This window comes from Mytilus californianus, unplaced genomic scaffold, assembly GCF_021869535.1.
Source record: "Mytilus californianus isolate M0D057914Y unplaced genomic scaffold, xbMytCali1.0.p SCAF_29, whole genome shotgun sequence".
NCBI classification, from domain to species: Eukaryota; Metazoa; Mollusca; class Bivalvia; order Mytilida; family Mytilidae; genus Mytilus; species Mytilus californianus.
In genome coordinates this window covers 349,669-366,864 of record NW_026262678.1, presented here as the reverse complement: position 1 = coordinate 366,864, position 17,196 = coordinate 349,669, and the positions used below count along the sequence as shown (strand labels likewise).

At 32.2% G+C, this 17,196-nt stretch overlaps 1 protein-coding gene across 3 annotated transcripts; it reads left to right on the top strand.

Annotated features, from left to right (window-relative positions):
- The first annotated feature begins 3,429 nt into the window (after positions 1-3,429).
- LOC127732849 (uncharacterized) lies at positions 3,430-16,923 on the top strand. 3 transcript variants are annotated; one of them, XR_007996454.1, is made up of 5 exons: positions 3,430-3,585; positions 3,816-3,999; positions 4,113-4,264; positions 13,864-13,988; positions 16,241-16,923. XR_007996454.1 is itself a non-coding variant. In XM_052242034.1 (4 exons), exons 1-4 carry the CDS (start codon positions 3,906-3,908, stop codon positions 16,257-16,259), a joined length of 390 nt encoding a protein of 129 aa, XP_052097994.1. In that variant the 5' UTR covers positions 3,763-3,905; the 3' UTR covers positions 16,260-16,923. The 3 variants fall into 3 exon arrangements, 1 of the variants encoding a protein (XP_052097994.1); XR_007996455.1 differs by lacking the exons at positions 13,864-13,988; positions 16,241-16,923 and adding an exon at positions 11,798-12,347; XM_052242034.1 differs by lacking the exon at positions 3,430-3,585 and having other exon boundaries at positions 3,763-3,999.
- Positions 16,924-17,196: the final 273 nt, after the last annotated feature.

Here is a 17,196-nt window from a genome sequence, read left to right as displayed (position 1 = left end):
GAAAGTCCACAAACCTCCACAAAGAAACACTGAGTTCATTTCTCCATGACGAACAAAAAAATCGACTGATTTTGGCGAATCATGGTATACGTTTTCCAATTATAACGGCAACGTTTAAATAATTGAGACCTCTGACAAATGAGGATAATTTGACAAACCACAATATAAATTGAATCAAGTTGACGCTAACGATAGCCGAAAATTACCATTTGGCGCCTGATGGTAAAAGGCATTTCAACCATCTTGAAAGATTTCTAGGATAACTTATTTCAACACGGGCTCGTATATGTAAAGACGAATATATCTCTGCTTTGTATTTCCATTGCATTGAAAGATATTTCTTGTTTTATTTTTCTAGTTGATCTCGTTAGGCCGTCATAAAACAATTTATAGTAACAGAACTTATTTAAATACATCAAACTGACAAGTTGTCACAGCAAGCTAATATGGTCAGTAAGTGGAAACTAAGAAGAAAAAAATCTAGACAAAGCAAAAAAAAGTCATATTAAACATAAAAACCACGAAGAGCCACTGGTCTGACAAGTGTTTCAAACTGGTCCGAGTTGTCTTTCAAACTGTCCGCGCCGTCTTTAAAAGTGGTCCGATGTGTCTTTAAATTAGCCCGAGTTGTCTTAATCCGGTTTGCATTTGGTCCGAGTTATCCTGATAACACCTCAAGCTGCCAAGATGACATTTTTTACCCATATTTCTTTGAAATCTCTTTGTTCAACTATAGAAAAAACATCATAGGAGTTAGTCTTTGTTTTGAACTGAGGGTTTATATTACACTTTGAAACTACCCAAGATTTAAATGCTACCTGTAAGTGTAATTGTAATCCTAATCGTAGGTGTTTGACAGTTTCCGCAAATGTCTACTAATCAGACAAACGTAAATACAGCATGTATAAGTATTGTAAAAATCAATAAAAGAAAGAACAAAATATATAAATAGAAAAGCTGTTTCTCTTTTTTATGGGGAATAACATGTAGTGACAAATAATCGTTTAAAATTTAAAACACCCGTTATTGTACTGTTTTTCTATAGCTCTGCTAGGGGCAAAGTCGTACAAATATACCTACGTGCTATTTATGAAACTGAGTTATTTTCTGATTGAAAATACCCCATTCCATACACTCGCTGACCACAATACAATATAAATAAACACATCTGCCTATATGAATACAAGATTCTCATAACTATAGGTAAGATATTGTTTGTTCACAATATTATCTTTTAAACGATCATATTGTGTAAATTCAGATAACAGGTCCGTGTTTATAAATAGCTTGAAGAGTCAACATCAAATGTATTCTTTAAATCTGTTTATATAACTGAATACATATTGTGGGTACAGACGATGTATAAAACTCGAACCAGTGTGTGTAAAGATTAACGTTTTCACTATCATTTGTGTAATTAGTATTAAAACATATTAATTTTGATATCAAAGTTAAATATTTTTGTTTTCTCTTTTTTTTATATGTGTTATATTTCGTATACTGTAAGTTAAATTAATTCAATAATTAGGGATGACACTTTTCTTTTCTTTCAAAACGAAAATGGTAAGAATAGAATATATCTGAGGAGCCTTTCGCAATGTGCAAGTTAGCTCCTATTTACCAATCAAAGAATACAAACGTTGCGAAAACAGAAGTCACTCACGAGAAGGATATTTTTGTTTATTATTCCAAACATAATATTTTTATTTTTAGATATACATTGTATTATATTACACAGTCGTCATGCAATAATGTGACGTCAAACATTATTTCTATAAATATGTAAGCTATTTGTTAATCTGACTGTGATTTTCGAAATACATGATAATATATACAAATATTTGAATAGCTGATATATCATTCGCTGCAGAAGTTCTTAAACGATCATTGTTTTACAGAAGTTTGTTGCTTTAACATAAAAAAAAGGTTTCAGTGACACAGCGTTACATGATCTGGTGTTTATTATTATGGTGTGTATGCAGTTGGGGAATTTCCTCTCAAAAAGGTAACTTTCATATTCCAAACGGAAGTAATGTCGATCGCCATGATTAACCAAACAATTTAAATTACAATAACTATCTAATTATTAAGAAAAGATAATAAAAGCATATCAATGCGAAGATAGTTTCATGCGATTGATGCGTTTTTTATTAAGGAACTCGATCTTTCTATTTGCCAAAAGTTGACTCTTAATCCTATAATTGATGGGGAGACACATGTACATGTATCTCAATATACATTTTGAAAATAATATATATATAGAATAATGTCCCTACTAAAAGTCTCTGTGATCTATATCATTTACGTTCGATTTTTTAAAATTTTGTTGAAATAATATATATCATTACAATGCTTTGAGCAATTATATTCTGTATTATATATCATAAAAAAGGAAATTCTTTCATATGAAAAAAAACCCAAACTATTAGGAGCAATGGCTACGTTCTGATATGAATTAGTCCTAGACTGTTTTTGTGATTTTGTTGTTCATCTCATTGCAGTTTTTTGGGAAATTAAAGACTTACCAATCACTTTTGGAGGAAATGTTACTCTGTTCTGTAACACAACGTCTATTCGCGGAAATAAGGTTACGTGGATGAAGAAATCAGACGTTATTGTCCATCATGGTTTAGTGTTTTACAGATCTAAGTTTGCAGAAGATTCTGTAAGCGGAGGTTCTTTTTTGACAATCATGAATGCTAATGAGAGTGATTTTGGTGTGTCATATACTTGCATAGCTGACATATTTTCATTTGATTCGTTGCTGGATTTTGATGTATTGAATGTTTCAGGTAAAGCATCATGTATAGGTATTATAAGAGCCATTATTTGGACCCTGAAATTGCAACAACAACAACAACAAAAAACACAAAAAAAAACGCGTTGAAGCCTTTCAATATTATGTTAATTCTATAACTTAATGAAGATGCATTTATTGGAAAACTTTATTGCAGAAAGATCACTGGTTATGTCAATTACATTTCGAAATTTGAAATTTACTTTTTTTTTTACGTAGGAGGCCATTTCACGCAATCCAAAGATTTTGGTTAAAATATATATAATATTTTATAATTTAAATAGATTGGCCCAAACCGTGGCCTTATCATATCTGCGCCTTTGGTATCATATATGTTTAATACTCTGTATTTCAGGAATTTAAAACAAAATTTCCCAGTGAATGAATTTTCAATTAAAAGGACAACTTCCGTCGGAACGCGATCTAAAATGTCTGAACGTAAAAGACTACAATGCGTGTTAAGATTTCTAAGGATTGCTTATTCATGCTCTTGTGGTACTGCATGCTCAGAAACTCTGCTTAAAGTTAATCTATACTTGATCTGTAACATTTTTACAATAGCTATAATCAGATTTAACAAATATCTTCTTAAAAATTCGTATGCCATTTTCTGGTTTGGCGTATAAATCTGTTTCACATTGAAATTAACCTTATATCTTACTGTTCTATCTATAGCTTTACCAGGTGAAAATGATGTATACATTTCATGGAATCTAGCATCAAGAAGACTTCTTAGAATATACTTTGCGCGGATCTTTCCAATACCACATTGCCAAATATTTCATAATGTAAGTGACAAAATTAATTAAAAGAAATAGAAGATCCCCCCCCCCCCCCCCCCCCCCCAAAAAAAAAAAAAAAAAAAAACAAAACGAAAAATCCCCCTTCTCCCAAAGGATTTAAAACATAGAAAATTCTTTGTAGCATTTATCATTTTTCCTTATTTGTTGTTAAATATAATAATATAAAACTTGATATCAATTCTCATTTGAAACTGATTGTATCATGTCTCGTTTAGGGAACCAGCATCTTACACACAACAACGACAATAAGTGAACGAGATGGTTACTTCTACAATGTCAGCGTATCTTTTGTTAGCCCTTATCAAATGGAGTTATGTGATGGATACTTAGACATACAATGCAGTTTGAACAATCATACGATTTCAGTTGGAAATAAAAGTGCTCTACCAGTCTGTAATGGTCAGTTTCATAAAATACAATTATTAGTTACTTACTCTTTTGCATAGTAGTATGACATTTTAAAATTCAATTTATTTCACATTGGCTCAGTTTGATTTGTTTATACATTGTAGATTTGAAAGAAAAGAGAAATGGTAGAATCCTTCTTGTTATTCTCGGGATCGTAGCATTGGTGTTATTGCAATGCGGTCTAAGTAGAATTATAGCCAGCGATGCACGACAATTAAAAGATACTGCATCTACATTAACAATCAATCCAAAGCAGGTAATGAAAATTATTATCACTTTCAAAATTGCAGTTGTTGTATTGGTTAGTAAATAATGAAAAAGCTGTTAAATATTAGTTTAGATCTAGACAATTAAACAAAATCACTGCAATAAAAAATTATAACACTTCACATTTTTTTTGGTAAATGCATTTATGTTATTTCTCCTTTTCTTCGTTCAGATAAGTCGGTTAACAGATTAATTAACTGAACATTTTCTTAAAGTGAACTATTTCCTTATTACATGATTTTTTGCATACGTAATGTGATTTTATTTGAAATGTAAAAAATATTTCGTAATTACATATTTAATCAATTCGCTAGAAAATATTCATTTATAATTCAATTGTTATTTAAACAAGATGCCGAATTGTAATATGCAAACTAATATTGTTTTCGATCTGTGAATAGCTGCGTGGATATCTATATATTAATAGTACTAGTACTTACTTTTTTTCTGATACCCAATAAAAGCTGTCTTTAAATTTTCACACTGGACGTAAAGCTAGCGATAATCAACCAATCAGCCTTTATACGTGTGTTGAACGATAATTGTCAATAATCAGTCGAACATTTGAGTAACAGATTTGTATTTCCAAAAGGTTTATCTGTAGGTGCACACGTTAAAGAGAAACGTATTTTCGATTTTTGTTCTGTGAACTTGTAGAATCTACTTTGCAATAGGATATATCTACATGTATATTATACAACGTTCTGATAATAAATTGAATAAACGTCAAATATATAGCCTAGTTGGGTGAGTGATCTAGAGCGCTGGACACGGTGATGGCGGTGTTGCCAAGGATGTCTCAGATGCAGGAATTCAAATCTCGCTGAGTTAAGAACTAACATTTTGCAGATCAAATACTGTTGGCCTTAATCTTAAAAGAAGTTTATCTATAACATTTTTCAAATTAAAAATCGAAACAACCATGCAGGAAATTACGGCTTGAAATATTTCTAAGATGTTATAGGTTATGAATATTAAGTATTAACAATAGGCGGAAATGCGTATCGGTACATTTGTAATGAAACAACACAACCAGCTGCTGTCAGTAGCTCACTATTTGATTTGAATCGCAACTTTAAATTTTGCCATTTGATGCCAACGTTTTTAACTTTCTTATCCAAATATTTCCCGATAGTTCTATCCTTCCTGGTTTTGTCGAGCGATATGGCCCCTGACATAGCACATGGTGTGCTGTAACGATTTCAATGAAGCATGGGTTTGATATCCCGCTGTGGAAAAATACGCATTTGGTTCCAAAAATATGCACACCTATCACAGTGACTGTTCAGCTTAATTTCATACACGCATATATATATATGTAGAATCTACTTTGCAATAGGATATATCTACATGTATATTATACAACGTTCTGATGATAAATTGCATAAACGTCAAATATATAGCCTAGTTGGTTGAGTGATCTAGAGCGCTGGACACGGTGATGGCGGTGTTGCCACGGATGTCTCAGATGCAGGAATTCAAATCTCGCTGAGTTAAGAGCTAACATTTTGCAGATCAAATACTGTTGGCCTTAATCTTAAAAGAAGTTTATCTATAACATTATTCAAATTAAAAATCGAAACAACCATGCAGGAAATTACGGCTTGATATATTTCTAAAATGTTATAGGTTATGAATATTAAGTATTAACAATAGGCGGAAATGCGTATCGGTACATTTGTAATGAAACAACACATCACTGAAGAGACATTAATTGTCGAAATCCGGATATGGTGTACAAAAACCTTTGCACCTTTTGTTTGCGGTATAACATCTTTTCCGCAAGTTTATTGTTTTCTGTTTAGTATTAAATTTATATTTAAGATCCATTTATTACATTGGTGATCCGTTTATTTGGCAATCGCCAATGGCAGTCAGCAGGGTTTAAGAACATGTGTTGTTCGACCTGTTAGTCAAATGCGTTTTGTTAAAATATACTTTTTCACTTTTTTGGTCTTTTGGAAAATGTTGTTTGTGCTGTATTTAGACCCCTCTAACAAGAAATTTGTTTTGCATGCACACGTATAAAAATTGCGGTTTTTATCCAACGCAATCATAGGTTTGAACGTTGTTTTCAATTTAGACTTGTTTATATTTTTTCGTTTGGGATTGTATTATATTTGCCTTCGGGTTTATATGATCCGTTCATCCTATTTTGACTCCTCAAAATTCAGGAGTCTATCCTAAATTGAGGTAAATTGTATGGCTTTCCAAATACCGTTTCGATTCCTAACATCACTGAAGAGACATTAATTGTCGAAATCCGGATATGGTGTACAAAGACCTTTGCACCTTTTGTTTGCGGTATAACATCTTTTCCGCAAGTTTATTGTATTCTGTTTAGTATTAAATTTATATTTAAGATCCATTTATTACATCGGTGATCCGTTTATTTGGCAATCGCCAATGGCAGTCAGCAGGGTTTAAGAACATTTGTTGTTCGACCTGTTAGTCAAATGCGTTTTGTTAAAATATACTTTTTCACTTTTTTGGTCTTTTGGAAAATGTTGTTTGTGCTGTATTTAGACCCCTCTAACAAGAAATTTGTTTTGCATGCACACGTATAAAAATTGCGGTTTTTATCCAACGCAATCATAGGTTTGAACGTTGTTTTCAATTTAGACTTGTTTATATTTTTTCGTTTGGGATTGTATTATATTTGCCTTCGGGTTTATTAGATCTGTTCATCCTATTTTGACTCCTCAAAATTCAGGAGTCTATCCTAAATTGAGGTAAATTGTATGGCTTTCCAAATACCATTTCGATTCCTAACATCACTGAAGAGACATTAATTGTCGAAATCCGGATATGGTGTACAAAAACCTTTGCACCTTTTGTTTGCGGTATAACATCTTTTCCGCAAGTTTATTGTTTTCTGTTTAGTATTAAATTTATATTTAAGATCCATTTATTACATCGGTGATCCGTTTATTTGGCAATCGCCAATGGCAGTCAGCAGGGTTTAAGAACATTTGTTGTTCGACCTGTTAGTCAAATGCGTTTTGTTAAAATATACTTTTTCACTTTTTTGGTCTTTTGGAAAATGTTGTTTGTGCTGTATTTAGACCCCTCTAACAAGAAATTTGTTTTGCATGCACACGTATAAAAATTGCGGTTTTTATCCAACGCAATCATAGGTTTGAACGTTGTTTTCAATTTAGACTTGTTTATATTTTTTCGTTTGGGATTGTATTATATTTGCCTTCGGGTTTATATGATCCGTTAATCCTATTTTGACTCCTTAAAATTCAGGAGTCTATCCTAAATTGAGGTAAATTGTATGGCTTTCCAAATACCGTTTCGATTCCTAACATCACTGAAGAGACATTAATTGTCGAAATCCGGATATGGTGTACAAAAACCTTTGCACCTTTTGTTTGCGGTATACCATCTTTTCCGCAAGTTTATTGTTTTCTGTTTAGTATTAAATTTATATTTAAGATCCATTTATTACATCGGTGATCCGTTTATTTGGCAATCGCCAATGGCAGTCAGCAGGGTTTAAGAACATTTGTTGTTCGACCTGTTAGTCAAATGCGTTTTGTTAAAATATACTTTTTCACTTTTTTGGTCTTTTGGAAAATGTTGTTTGTGCTGTATTTAGACCCCTCAAACAAGAAAATTGTTTTGCATGCACACGTATAAAAATTGCGGTTTTTATCCAACGCAATCATAGGTTTGAACGTTGTTTTCAATTTAGACTTGTTTATATTTTTTCGTTTGGGATTGTATTATATTTGCCTTCGGGTTTATATGATCCGTTCATCCTATTTTGACTCCTCAAAATTCAGGAGTCTATCCTAAATTGAGGTAAATTGTATGGCTTTCCAAATACCATTTCGATTCCTAACATCACTGAAGAGACATTAATTGTCGAAATCCGGATATGGTGTACAAAAACCTTTGCACCTTTTGTTTGCGGTATAACATCTTTTCCGCAAGTTTATTGTTTTCTGTTTAGTATTAAATTTATATTTAAGATCCATTTATTACATCGATGATCCGTTTATTTGGCAATCGCTAATGGCAGTCAGCAGGGTTTAAGAACATTTGTTGTTCGACCTGTTAGTCAAATGCGTTTTGTCAAAATATACTTTTTCATTTTTTTGGTCTTTTGGAAAATGTTGTTTGTGCTGTTATTAGACCCCTCTAACAAGAACTTTGTTTTGCATGCACACGTATAAAAATTGCGGTTTTTATCCAACGCAATCATAGGTTTGAACGTTGTTTTCAATTTAGACTTGTTTATATTTTTTCGTTTGGGATTGTATTATATTTGCCTTCGGGTTTATATGATCCGTTCATCCTATTTTGACTCCTCAAAATTCAGGAGTCTATCCGAAATTGAGGTAAATTGTATGGCTTTCCAAATACCGTTTCGATTCCTAACATCACTGTAGAGACATTAATTGTCGAAATCCGGATATGGTGTACAAAAACCTTTGCACCTTTTGTTTGCGGTATAACATCTTTTCCGCAAGTTTATTGTTTTCTGTTTAGTATTAAATTTATATTTAAGATCCATTTATTACATCGGTGATCCGTTTATTTGGCAATCGCCAATGGCAGTCAGCAGGGTTTAAGAACATTTGTTGTTCGACCTGTTAGTCAAATGCGTTTTGTTAAAATATACTTTTTCACTTTTTTGGTCTTTTGGAAAATGTTGTTTGTGCTGTATTTAGACCCCTCTAACAAGAAATTTGTTTTGCATGCACACGTATAAAAATTGCGGTTTTTATCCAACGCAATCATAGGTTTGAACGTTGTTTTCAATTTAGACTTGTTTATATTTTTTCGTTTGGGATTGTATTATATTTGCCTTCGGGTTTATATGATCCGTTCATCCTATTTTGACTCCTTAAAATTCAGGAGTCTATCCTAAATTGAGGTAAATTGTATGGCTTTCCAAATACCGTTTCGATTCCTAACATCACTGAAGAGACATTAATTGTCGAAATCCGGATATGGTGTACAAAAACCTTTGCACCTTTTGTTTGCGGTATACCATCTTTTCCGCAAGTTTATTGTTTTCTGTTTAGTATTAAATTTATATTTAAGATCCATTTATTACATCGGTGATCCGTTTATTTGGCAATCGCCAATGGCAGTCAGCAGGGTTTAAGAACATTTGTTGTTCGACCTGTTAGTCAAATGCGTTTTGTTAAAATATACTTTTTCACTTTTTTGGTCTTTTGGAAAATGTTGTTTGTGCTGTATTTAGACCCCTCTAACAAGAAATTTGTTTTGCATGCACACGTATAAAAATTGCGGTTTTTATCCAACGCAATCTTAGGTTTGAACGTTGTTTTCAATTTAGACTTGTTTATATTTTTTCGTTTGGGATTGTATTATATTTGCCTTCGGGTTTATATGATCCGTTCATCCTATTTTGACTCCTCAAAGTTCAGGAGTCTATCCTAAATTGAGGTAAATTGTATGGCTTTCCAAATACCATTTCGATTCCTAACATCACTGAAGAGACATTAATTGTCGAAATCCGGATATGGTGTACAAAAACCTTTGCACCTTTTGTTTGCGGTATAACATCTTTTCCGCAAGTTTATTGTTTTCTGTTTAGTATTAAATTTATATTTAAGATCCATTTATTACATCGATGATCCGTTTATTTGGCAATCGCTAATGGCAGTCAGCAGGGTTTAAGAACATTTGTTGTTCGACCTGTTAGTCAAATGCGTTTTGTTAAAATATACTTTTTCACTTTTTTGGTCTTTTGGAAAATGTTGTTTGTGCTGTTATTAGACCCCTCTAACAAGAAATTTGTTTTGCATGCACACGTATAAAAATTGTGGTTTTTATCCAACGCAATCATAGGTTTGAACGTTGTTTTCAATTTAGACTTGTTTATATTTTTTCGTTTGGGATTGTATTATATTTGCCTTCGGGTTTATATGATCCGTTCATCCTATTTTGACTCCTCAAAATTCAGGAGTCTATCCGAAATTGAGGTAAATTGTATGGCTTTCCAAATACCGTTTCGATTCCTAACATCACTGTAGAGACATTAATTGTCGAAATCCGGATATGGTGTACAAAAACCTTTGCACCTTTTGTTTGCGGTATAACATCTTTTCCGCAAGTTTATTGTTTTCTGTTTAGTATTAAATTTTTATTTAAGATCCATTTATTACATCGGTGATCCGTTTATTTGGCAATCGCCAATGGCAGTCAGCAGGGTTTAAGAACATTTGTTGTTCGACCTGTTAGTCAAATGCGTTTTGTTAAAATATACTTTTTCACTTTTTTGGTCTTTTGGAAAATGTTGTTTGTGCTGTATTTAGACCCCTCTAACAAGAAATTTGTTTTGCATGCACACGTATAAAAATTGCGGTTTTTATCCAACGCAATCATAGGTTTGAACGTTGTTTTCAATTTAGACCTGTTTATATTTTTTCGTTTGGGATTGTATTATATTTGCCTTCGGGTTTATATGATCCGTTCATCCTATTTTGACTCCTCAAAATTCAGGAGTCTATCCTAAATTGAGGTAAATTGTATGGCTTTCCAAATACCGTTTCGATTCCTAACATCACTGAAGAGACATTAATTGTCGAAATCCGGATATGGTGTACAAAAACCTTTGCACCTTTTGTTTGCGGTATAACATCTTTTCCGCAAGTTTATTGTTTTCTGTTTAGTATTAAATTTATATTTAAGATCCATTTATTACATCGGTGATCCGTTTATTTGGCAATCGCTAATGGCAGTCAGCAGGGTTTAAGAACATTTGTTGTTCGACCTGTTAGTCAAATGCGTTTTGTTAAAATATACTTTTTCACTTTTTTGGTCATTTGGAAAATGTTGTTTGTGCTGTTATTAGACCCCTCTAACAAGAAATTTGTTTTGCATGCACACGTATAAAAATTGCGGTTTTTATCCAACGCAATCATAGGTTTGAACGTTGTTTTCAATTTAGACTTGTTTATATTTTTTCGTTTGGGATTGTATTATATTTGCCTTCGGGTTTATATGATCCGTTCATCCTATTTTGACTCCTCAAAATTCAGGAGTCTATCCTAAATTGAGGTAAATTGTATGGCTTTCTAAATACCGTTTCGATTCCTAACATCACTGAAGAGACATTAATTGTCGAAATCCGGATATGGTGTACAAAAACCTTTGCACCTTTTGTTTGCGGTATAACATCTTTTCCGCAAGTTTATTGTTTTCTGTTTAGTATTAAATTTATATTTAAGATCCATTTATTACATCGGTGACCCGTTTATTTGGCAAACGCCAATGGCAGTCAGCAGGGTTTAAGAACATTTGTTGTTCGACCTGTTAGTCAAATGCGTTTTGTTAAAATATACTTTTTCACTTTTTTGGTCTTTTGGAAAATGTTGTTTGTGCTGTATTTAGACCCCTCTAACAAGAAATTTGTTTTGCATGCACACGTATAAAAATTGCGGTTTTTATCCAACGCAATCATAGGTTTGAACGTTGTTTTCAATTTAGACTTGTATATATATATATATCTATAAAACCCGTTTTGTATTTATAATAGGGCAAGAAACTAATTGAGCAAGAAGGGATCGAGACAGAAGAGTTTCTAGAATAATAAAAGTTGTTCCTATCTGCAAATGTTTCATTTTGCAATCATTAATAGGATTGAGATACGATGGACACGGGGAGTCTTATCGATAGTTTTATAACTATTAACTAAGGATAAAGCGGTGTGCACCTCCAGCTTCATATTCTCACAAACATACAAGAAAAACACACGGTGACATAGAACCGAACTTGTGTGACAACATTTAAGAATTTTACAATCTAAAATGAAAACTCTAAAGTGTGCGTCAGATCATTTAATGAAAAATTAGGATGCCTAACTCTATGGTTGAGACATGGATTGTGCTAAAAAGTCGGAAACAGTACTTATACAAGGAAAACAACTACATTAGAACTCTAAACAGGGTAATCTTCTGTTGAATATGCGTTTAGAAATGATTTATAGAAGATTAGCTAACGACATGTATGGATTGATATTATTATGATTGGAGAAGTTTATCAACATATAAAAAGTACATTCCATTAAGCATAGTTATTATATTGTTGTTTTAAAATATGCTTATATTATGTTATTTATGATTACTACATGTAGTGTGTTTGCTGCATCATTGTGAATTCATATTTACGAAAACGTGTATATTTGTATCTGTTAAGTCTAATGCACAGTGTTTTACTCAAACTGATGACTAATTTTGGCATACTGATTATAGATTTAACTTATACCTAAACATGTCCTAACAAAGATGAAACTATATTACTTAATAAATAAATAATTGACTTTTTTATTATTTTTGAATTCATTTCAAACAATTTGATATAAATCATGAAATAGGAGTTTTCACATAATGGATAAAAGGATTGCTCATTTACTTTTTGTATTCTGAACAACAATATATAAAGATGATTAAAATGAACGAGCGTATATCTAACAAATGTAGGAGATGATAGTATCCCGAGTGTTCCTTGAAGCAATGTAACATTAAATGACTGATACATGAACGTTTTTGGAATCCATGTTAAAATAAGTATAGCCCAATATCCAAATTTGAATTTTTAAACAATCACTAAACATACATTTAATTTTTCGGGATATTGTTTAAGCACATAATGTAGGTTTACATTTTAGATTTCATGCACACGGTTTATGTCCTTCTCCTATGTCAAATCGATCGATATTACTTGATACTAAATAAACTATCCACATAACGTAATTTAGCTGTTACAATTCTTAATTTAACAAAATTGGTCTATCGTCTTTTTTTTTGTCATATTGGAGCCTTTTATGCATATATGATTGCAATGCGTTATTGGTTTTTCTCATTGTCGAAGGCCTTATGGCGACATATAGTTACTAACTTTCACGTTATTTGGCCTCTGGTGGAAAGTTGTCGTTTTGGCAATCATACCACATATTTTTATTTTTATATCAAAACACTTTATGAAAAATGAACAGAAAACAGCCCAATACATCAATTTGATAAATCAGACTTAAAAAACCTGAATGAGTCTATGAATACACATTCTACAATCGTTTATGACCCAAATGTTGCAAATCACCTGTCCTACTTCCATGACAAATATGTTGTTGTCCCCGCAGATAAAAACCTAAACAACATCGTGTTTGTGTGTAAATCGTATTACATGAACTGCTTTATGTACGTCTTCTTTCTGGCGTTTAACCCCCATTGCCTGGCATTATGCTAGACTCAATCAATCAGTGCTTTGATGTTGATTTCAATTGATGGATTAACATATCAATCAATACACATCAAATACCAAATGGCTTATAATTTGTAAGCCATACGACGGGCGCTTTGTCTACATTAGACTCATCAGCCGTGTTCGAATTTTACAGTTTGACGGACAAATCAAAACTTAAGTTGATCAGCATTATGAAACGAAAATGCCGAAAAATTGTGCTAAATGCGACTAAGACAATCTAAGCATTGGGTAGATAAACATTTATGCTTCCAATAAATCAACGTCGTTTTACAGTAAATAATTAATCATTCATGGAAAACTCGAATATATCAATAAATTTACTTTTTTGTTTGTTTACAGACACTAGCTGGTGGTGTGGGTATCTGTGGTTATGTATTGCCTGTGGTTAAATGTTCACTCTACTATGGCTGGTTGCATACCAACTTGCTGTTTGAGAAAAGACCATCATCAGCTTTAAATCATCGGTAATTTATTAATTTACAAAAATGTGTTTGAAAAGAAATGCCAGAATATTTACAATTTTTTTTTGTAATAAATAACTCACTTAATTTCAATATGGCTAATATATGCGGGCTTTTTATAAAAAGCAGTTTTAACATGCAAATATATTTTGAAAGTATGAACTGATTATTGCTAAATTAAATTGGAAAATTTTTGTTATTCTTTTAAGAGTTAGAAGTATATAAGTAACATTACAGGATGTTTAAAAGGAAACAAATCAACCAGTATACGATCTTATCATTTCCAGCATGAATCTATCGCTTACATAATTAATTTTGTCAAAATGTTAAACAAATTCTTCAAATTAGAAATCTTTTATCTTAAATAGAAATAAGCTATAAAATGCAAACTTTATTCGTTACGAAGTCATTTGTAGGCACTTACAGTATTTTACATAGTTAGAAAAAGGAATAGAAAATGACATTTTGTAAGCTTCTCTTTCTTGAAACCTTATGAAAAATGCATTCATTCATTGTATTATATTATTTCATTTGGCATCGATTGAACCTCTTTGTGCGCTAGTACTGTGTAGCTTATAACATGAATTGTCACACTTAATTTATAGTTGTTGAACAGGTGTTTTTTAAAACATCCCCAGGAAAAAGACCACTAACTTTTGCACATCCTTCGGGGATGACAAATTAAGTTAACAGTACTTGCGTTATTAGCATTATTAGCACTATTCGTTTAGGCGTTTGATTTGTGTAAGAAGTGATAAGAAGGGACTTATTTAGTGCATGACAAAATATTAAATGAGAATTGAAGTCTCAGTAATTCTACATACTCGAAATATGATAACCGATATAATTATATTCAATACATTCAAAGCAAACGAATGTTCGTCAATATAAATAGGGAAAACTTTTCAAAACAAGAGTTAAATGTTTCATATATGTCTTTTGTTAACCAATTTTAAAAGAAGAAGTGGTTCGATTGTCGATCGGACAACTTTTCATCAGTTACCAAACTTTAGCAACTGTAGTTTACTATACGGCCTTTAAAAAATAGCAAATCCCACACCACATAGAGTCAATAAATGGCCGGTTTATGACTAATGTAAAACAATTAAAAATAAAAACAAACAACGGCCTGATTATGTACAAAACAAACGAAAACAAGATATGTAAAACAGCAACAAACGACACAGCCACTAAAATAAATGCCACTGCCTTAGGACAGGCACATACAAAACATGTCGGTATTGAACATGTTTGCGGGGACCCAACCCTTCCTTAACTTAGGACAGGTGTCTAACAGCGCAACAAGATGTGAAAATTAGTTGAAAAAATAAAACAAATGCTGACGTTTGTTCAATGCTAATACGTACTGATTAATCTATCATGCATCCAAAACTAAAACATGTAAAATATTAATCATTATACAACCAATAGGTTTAAGGTAAAGACGTCATAATACAGTCCAAGAAAAAACATGGTCTATTGCAATGCCAAAATATAAATATCAACAGGAATTAAGACCGTACATAATTGATTGATAATTCATTGCTTTACTTCCATTGGTAAATATTTCATGCACGTCAGGACGAAAAGTAATCAACAATAAATACAATAATTAGATGATGTAATACGGGTCGTTCGGGATTAAGGTTGGAAAATTTGGATAGCCACTGGAAAATGAGGGTGTATTGAAAAAGGACAAACAATTTGCCTTGCACCAGGTCACCAACGGACCCCAAATGAGTTGATGCAAGTGTTCTTCACTTGCGGAGAGCTTGGCACTGTCTCTACACGAGGCATCAGATTAATCGTACCTTTCTGACCGGAAGTTGCTGCGTATTTATACATCACGCAGATCAAAACAGACGCTTCAATTTGGAAAATGCTTACTGCCGGTTGGCAGGAGGCCAACAGTGACCATATCTATATCCCTAAGTCAGCCTTTGGGGCCGTATTAAATAGAGGTCTTGTGGTGGTCTAAAATATGAAGGCATTAGTTTATTAGAATGCAGAAACAAAAATAGTCCAAATTTGAGATCTTGTCATTTATAAGATACGAGCAAAGGCCATGTAGAAATAGTTTCGAGAAAAAAAAAATTGTTTTTTGTTTTTGGGAAAGTTCATAGCTCATGTCTTTGTTATTTAAAATCTCCGTGATCGATGGACAGTCATTGTAAAAAAAGTGTCAATATGTATATGTATGTTCATGTTTGTCTATTTTTACTTCACCAATGAAATTGTTGTGTAATAATTGACAGGCATCATCTACACTCTTGAAAATCCATTGAAAACAACACCAACTAAAAACATAAAACAACAAACAACAAAAGTAAGGTAAATATTATGTAACATGCACACACCTTAGGACCATATGTCGTAAAGATAAAAAACAAAATTAATATCATATGCAGTGCAGCAAAACCAACAAGATGAAACTAATTTAAATAAGGTATAGGATGAAACGACGACAAATAATTTTTGAAAGCAGGGTCAAAATGGCTCTTCGTCACTTTTGCTCTTGTGGTGTGTCGTCTCATTAGCAATCATACCACATCATCATATTTTCTACAGACGTATACATTATAATATTCATTAATACAATAGAGTAAACACTATTTTTCAAGGCTAAATGTTTGGGTTGAAATACGGACTCTCTAACTAATACCTCTTCTTTTTTATGAAGCTAGTGTATTTCTAAATTGATGTATGAAAGATACCAGCTATACACATAAACAGCAAAATGATCTTGTTGAAATCATTTCATGAATTAAACAAAGGTTCGGATTCCCTCGCGCAAAAATAATTTAATGAATTGTCTATACCTTTTTTATCCTTTTGTTCATAAGGCTCTTCTATAGTTCAGGTCTTATACCCCATTGGCTTTCAAGTGTTTGGTTTAAAACGTTTTATGTAGGTTAACCCAGTATATCGCTTTCGTAATTTGTTGATTGTATGTTGTTATTAGTATTCAAGTGTTTCATTTGGAATTAACACCAGAATATATTGATTTTTTTATATATGAAATAGTGTATGATGCTTTCACAAATTAAAATCTAAAATTTGAAATAATTAATTATGAAATGAACTTAATTGCTCTCCACACAACATATGGTCAATAAAGGCAACAGAAGTAAACGGCTGTTCAATAGTCGTAATTAAGCAAAAAAAAAACGAATCCGCGTAACAAACTAAAACCGAGGGAAACACATCAACT